Consider the following 6,564-nt stretch of genomic DNA (forward strand, 5'->3'; position numbering starts at 1 on the left):
AAACGCCACAGGTGATGTGGCTTCCCCACAAGAATGTGTTTTCTCTCAGTTCTGAGACCAAAAGGCCAAGATCAAGGTCAAGGGGCCAACAGGGCAGGTGCAGCGCGGCTGAGCTTCCCTTGACCTCTGTCCTCAGGAGGCCTTACCCTGTGCCCTCGTGGAGACAGAGCTCCCTCAAGCGGCTTTGCAACCAGCCTCCTCCAAGAAAACAGACCACCAAAGATGGAATGGTCCCTTCCCCCCCTCCCCTCCCCTCGCCTCCTCTCCCCTTCCATCCCCTCCCCCTCCGCTTCCTTCCCCTCTTCTTCCTCTACCCTTCCCCCCTTCCCTTCCTCTATGTTGGGGTTTGAACCGCAACAGGCCCTGCGTTTGCCAGGCAAGTGCTCTGCCACATGAGCTATGCCTCCAGCCCCGCAGTGAGTTTCAGGATGGACATTGGCACGCTCTGAGGTGGACGCCAGATGTCCTTTCCCCGTTGCTTCGCTGTAGGAAGTTTTGGCACTGAGTCGCCTGTAGATAACAATCCAGCAGGAGAGATAGTGGGGATCAGAAAGGTTTGTCTCAAACCACGTGTCTCTTTTGGTGAAATGTCTACTTTTGTCACCGTTAGGAGAGAATTGTCCCTGGGAGGTTCCGCTCCGTAGCTGATCTTCTCTTTTTCATTTTGTTTCACCAGTTCCCATGGTTGTGTCTGCTTGGTGACTTGGTGGCAGGAAGTTGCCTCAGCGCTCCGGCCCGGGCCTCCCCATGGACGGGTGGAACACGACCTCGCCGGCCGAGGGGAACGTGGCCAATGGCTCCACCCCGGCGGGGGCCTCGCCCCCACCCATCCCCGCCGTGCACTGGGTCATTATGAGCGTGTCCCCGCTGGGCTTTGTGGAAAATGGGGTTCTCCTCTGGTTCCTCTGCTTCCGGATGCGAAGGAACCCCTTCACGGTCTACATCACCCACCTGTCCATCGCCGACATCTCGCTCCTCTTCTGCATCTTCATCCTGTCAATCGACTATGCTCTGGACCACGAGCTCTCCTCCGGCCACTACTACACCATGGTCACCTTATCCGTGACCTTTCTGTTTGGCTATAACACGGGCCTCTACCTGCTGACCGCCATCAGCGTGGAGCGGTGCCTGTCGGTCCTCTACCCCATCTGGTACCGCTGCCACCGCCCTAAGCACCAGTCGGCCTTCGTGTGTGCCCTGCTGTGGGCCCTTTCCTGCTTGGTGACCACCATGGAGTACGTCATGTGCATCGACAAGGAGGACGACAGTCGCTCTCGAAGTGACTGCCGGGCGGTCATCATCTTCATCGCCATCCTGACCTTCCTGGTGTTCACACCGCTCATGTTGGTGTGCAGCGCCATCTTGGTGGTGAAGATCCGGAAGAGCTCGGGGACGGCCCGCTCCTCCAAGCTGTACCTGGTCATCACGGTCACCATTGTCATCTTCCTCATCTTCGCCATGCCCATGCGGCTCCTCTACCTGCTCTACTACGAGTACTGGGCGGCCTTCAGGAACCTGCACAACATCTCGCTGCTCTTCTCCACCATCAGCAGCAGCGCCAACCCTTTCATTTACTTCTTCGTGGGCAGCAGCAAGAAGAAGCGCTTCAAGGAGTCCTTGAAAGTGGTCCTGAACAGGGCTTTCAAGGACGAAATGCAGCCCCAGCGCCCCGAGGACAATGGCCATGCCACCTCGGTCGAGACGGTGGTCTGAGGCCTGAGGAGGAGAACCCTGGACAGAAATGGTGGGACACAGCTGACTTTCAGTTTGTTCTTGGAATACACCTATTTTCAAATCATCTACATGTGACGCCAGAAGGACCACCATTCCACATGCATGAGCTTCTAATCAGTGGTGAGATTGTATTCCTGTCCCCTGTCTTCTGGAAATGCCTAAATAGACACCTCTGCTGTTTCTGTACAGATCGAAGACTGTTTTTTTAAAAAAATTTATTAAAAAATGACCATAGCAGGAAGATCTACAGATATGACCAGGAAAGGGTAAGGAAGCTAAGGTTTTAGAGTCCGTGGGACACTGGCATTGGGTGTGTGTGACTTCAGGTGGGAGATTTGCCCTCTGAGAGCCTCATTCATTCCTTACTTACGAAATGGTAGCAGTCACAGTGTCTACCTCCCGGGAGTGTGGCCGGAATGAAAGCAAGATAAGGTATGCAACACTCCCAAGCACCTGGGACACTTTTGCCGGCATTCAGTCAATGGCCATCACACCTCACTCTTTGTGGAGGACAAAGAGCTTATTTCTGTTTTGTAAATCACGCTCACACACAGGCTCAGTATGGACAAATAGGCTCACCTATTTTTAAACATTGGGTGCATATTTATAAAGTTCTTTTGGGAAGGCAGCTGCGTTCACCACGATACCACCAATGCTAACTAAAAAAGGTCTTTTTGTTTGTAGCTCAGAGTCTTTTCATGCCCTAACAAATACCTCTACCGCAAACCACCTGCACCTGTTACATCCTAGCCAGCTCTGTGTTCAAGGATCCTGTCAAGTTGTGAAGATAAACATTTGGCCTCCCGTGGAGGAGTTGCTCCTGGCTTTTCTTCTCTCTGGGGTTAATAGATAGATTGAAAGCTGGTTTTGGAACCCTATGATTGTGTAGGTAATATCTCAAATGCAACTTAATTCACCAGCTCATGAGGGCCATTGGGCTTCTGAAGACCTTCCCAAGTGGCAAATAACTTACAGTCGCAAAGTTGTCACGTGCAGCCACACAGTCTCTCTGCGCTCCTCCTAAGGTGTTTCTTTGAACCGCTTCTAGAAGGAGGCTCGTGGCAGGGGTCACAGCATGGAGGGATCTGGATAGTTTTCCTCAGGACAGATCTTTGTGCGCCAACCCCGGGCCCCTAGCTTTTCCCTGGCATTGGCCCAGGGAGGGAAGGGCTCTGCCTCCCATCTACCGTGAGTTGCCACCTCCAGACCCCACATCCCGCGTGAGCCCCTGGCTTTGTGGCTTTGTCTATAGACCCACAAGTCCCACGGCAGTGGCAGTGCTCTTTGTGATTCCCTGTGTGAGTCCAATTTGCAAGTCCGTGAATGAACCCTTACTATTTTCTTTCAGCTGTTCATCTGCAAAGGGTTGGAGGACCCGCGATGGAACGGCTCTCTCTTTCCTCCTGTTTCTACTCCTGTTTCTCCAAGGGAATCACTGCTGGTAACCATGGGGGCTGCCTCCCCGGGGAGAGGCGCCCGGATCTCCCATTGAGCTGAGACCCCGGGTCTGGGGATATGGCCTAGTGGCAAGAGCGCTTGCCTTGAGCTGAGACCCCGCTCCCAGCCAAATTGGATGCGGGAGCTTTTCAGTGGGTGATGACATCTGATTCAGAAACAAGCAGCTTGCTTTCAGGAGCCCAGATGGGGTGTGGAACGGTGACATTTAGAGCGATCTTGCTTTCAGTTGAAAACAGAGTTTCTCTGCTGGGAAGGAACAGAATCTGGAGACCAGAGTGGCTCCTTTCATTTGCCCTTCATTTCCCAATGGCGCATCCTAGGCACCGGGATGGCACGAGGAGTCTGCTTATCCAGTCCCCAAAGGAACCATGTTAGCGAGATGCAGTGGTGGAGAAGGTCTGAGACAATCTGCTGTGTGCGCGGGAAGGGTTAATTTTGGCCCATGGCTTCAGAGGTTTCAGCCTGTGTTTGCTTGGTCCCCCTTTCTTTTTGGGGGCCATGGTGGATTCATGGCGGGAATGCATGGTGGAGGAGGTCTGTTTACCTCAGGGTGACCAGGAAGCAAAGAGAGGACGATATCAGTGTACCAATATCCTCTTCAAGGACACACCCGGAATGGACTAACTTTTTCCCATAGGTCCGCGGTTACTGGTGGGCAGGGATCCGGTCCAGTTCTTATCGAGTGTCAACCAAATAACTGGCCCGAGAGACAAGGAGAGTATTGTTAGACAGTAGAGTTCATTCAAAAATAGAGGTGCACTGTCAGGGGAGAGAGCAGGCTCCAGCCAATCAGCTCCAGAGGCCTGTGGTTTGGGTGGGTGCCTCCTTTGTTCTCTAGGGAGGGTTTTTAGGACCTCTCCTGTTGGGAGGGATTACGTTCGACTAACAGGTCTGGTTTGACTCACACATCTATAACTCATAGGTGTTGAATGCTCAGCCCCAAGTTTTAAATCAGATGCATGAGATGTAAGTTAATACCCAGGAGCTGTTTACATAGGAAAAGGCTACTTGAGGTCAAAGTAGGGTTTCAGTTAACACCAATTATCTCCCTGTACTGGCAAGAGAACTGGGGTGTAATGACCACCAAAGGGGCATGTAGGGGTGCGTGAGCATTCTGGGGAGACTCACTTTACAGCTTTCTTACGAGACCGGGCTCGGTCCCAGCTCTATCCTCCATTCCCTCAATTCCCCACCTTCCGACAGTTCCACAGGCCCCTGGGCTTGCCGTTAACATGTGGGCCTTTGGCAGCACCTGACACCATAGCAGGTATCTTGGTCTCAAGGAGGAACCTGAAGACCAGCAGAGGCAAGGGATTTCTACCCAAGGAAAAGAGAGTGAAAGGAAACGGGCCGGAAGTCCGTGTTTATTGCATTTCCCGCAGATGAAGTGGGGAAGTCGGGATGACGCACACACACGGTTGTGAACTTTGTGAAGGGCGGTGCCTTGTAGATGGCCTCCTCTGTGAAGCTCCTTCACGTGAACAAGTCAAAGACCGGCAGGCAGAGGCCTGACCTCCGCCGCAGGAGAGGAAGTCCCACCCAAGATCAGCTCCGCACCGCGTGGATCGCCAGCGAGGGCTGTAAGAGACAACGCATGCGCGCAGCACTGCCTTTGTAACCGTCCGCTCTTGAGACCCCTGGACGGCTGAAACATGCCAGGAAGTGGAAAATGCAGAGGACTGCTGAGCACAGGACTGCCGAGCACCGTGCTAGAGACCCGAGAAGCACCGGCCAGAAGGTAGAAAATTCCAGGCCAGTTTGACTACATAGCCAGATCCTGTCTGAAACAGAATGAAAGCATGCGCCCTGCGCGCCCCTCCTCACCATGCGAGCATGGCAGAATGCCGCCAAGGCTCAGGCGGCTCCCTTAGCTCCAGAGAGGACTGGACCCCATGTCGTCAACTTGCACAAAGATCCGCATTCGAAATTCCTGGTGTGGTGCCCACTGAATGTGCGTGGTGCGCGCACCACCGTCGAGTCCAAGGCCGGGAGTGGAAAGCTGCAAGCAGGGGACGGCGGTGCGCATCACGTGACGAGTCAAGCCCTCCGGACTGTGCCCTGTGCTGCTTCTCGGAGGGGACCGCTCTGAGACCAGGCGCCCGGCCTGGCCCCGGGCAGAGACCGGGAAGGAGGGAGCCACGGGGCGCTCCGTCCCTCCATCCACACAGGAAGCTGCTTCTCTGCTTATCTAACATCTCCCTCCTAAATATCACAGGGCGGTGTGGGAAAGCAAAGCCCTGCTGACATGGGAACCTTTCTTCACAGAAGGCCTCGCTCCCAGGCTTCTGCCCCTGCTTAGCCCCCGGGGCTCTCCCGGTCTCAACACTATTTCTGAGAGTCCTTCTTGTGACTCCTAAAAAAATGACAGCGAACCCAGCAGCTCCAAGGCCGGCCAACAGCACCTGCTATAATGGGGTGAGAACAGGCGACTCCACAACACAGCTGTGCCCAGTAAAGGCAGCCGAACCCCACCCCTCACCCCCAAAGGAGCCGTTCCTTCAGGCCACTTCATGAAACAAAGCAGCCAGGCACACAAAAAGACATATTCTGTGTGATTCCACCCCGGGAGGTCCTAAGAGCTGTTAACATTCACAGAGCAGAGTGGGAGGGAAGGGAGGGAGGGAGGGGGGCAGGAGGAACAGTAGTAAGCACTAGGAGGGGGTTTCAGTTTCCAAAAGTGAAACAATTCTAGGGATTAGAAGTGTTTAATAGAGTTGTTTAATATTCGTGGCATTGTATTAGACATCTGTAGTTAAGACAGTGAATTTTATGACATCAATGTGTATATATATCATGTAAATATGCATATGTGTACATATATGTATACTTCAGTGAAAGGAAAAGAGTGGTTTTTAAAGCACTAGGTGGGTTTCCCAGCGCGCTGGGCAGCCAGGAGCCCCTGTGATGGGTGTCACGGTCACGAAGAGGGGAGGCAAGCCCCACCCATCACGCCAGGAAGCCCGTGGCGGGTCCGCTTCCACGGAGGGCCAAGACACCTGCTCCTTCGACGCATTGAGCTCGCACTCCACGTTTTCATTTTCTTGCCCGACCTCTCTTTCTCTCTTCCTTCTCCTCTTCCTCCCCCTGCTCCTTCTTCCTCCTTTCCTCTCCTCTTCCTTCCTTTTCCCTTCCTACTCCTTTCCCCTCTCTCCTCTCCTCCCTCCCCTCTCTCCTCCTCCTCTCTCTCTCCAAGATCTTCAGGCTGGTCTCCTTGCCCCAGCCTCGGGAGCGCTAGGATTTGAGTCAAGCTCCACCCCACCCAGGTTAGAGTTTGTATTTCCCGACAGGTGCAGTCACTTGTGAGGCAGCCCTCCCCCCTCCCCCCCCATCGGCTCAGCGAGGCGGTGAGAAGGGTGGACAGGTGCAGCTCTC

The 6,564-nt window shown here is 54.0% G+C and overlaps 1 protein-coding gene across 1 annotated transcript; it reads left to right on the forward strand.

Annotated features, from left to right (window-relative positions):
- Positions 1–747: 747 nt before the first annotated feature.
- Positions 748–1,736, forward strand: LOC125357607 (proto-oncogene Mas-like). Its single transcript, XM_048354559.1, has one exon. It carries the CDS (start codon positions 748–750, stop codon positions 1,711–1,713), a length of 966 nt encoding a protein of 321 aa, XP_048210516.1. The 3' UTR covers positions 1,714–1,736.
- The last annotated feature ends 4,828 nt before the right edge of the window (positions 1,737–6,564 follow it).

This window comes from Perognathus longimembris, chromosome 9 (genome assembly GCF_023159225.1).
Source record: "Perognathus longimembris pacificus isolate PPM17 chromosome 9, ASM2315922v1, whole genome shotgun sequence".
Lineage (NCBI taxonomy): Eukaryota > Metazoa > Chordata > Mammalia > Rodentia > Heteromyidae > Perognathus > Perognathus longimembris.

Coding starts and splice junctions, on each gene's coding strand:
- LOC125357607 (XM_048354559.1), top strand. CDS start 748: ATGGACGGGTGGAACACGACCTCGCCGGCCGAGGGGAACGTGGCCAAT.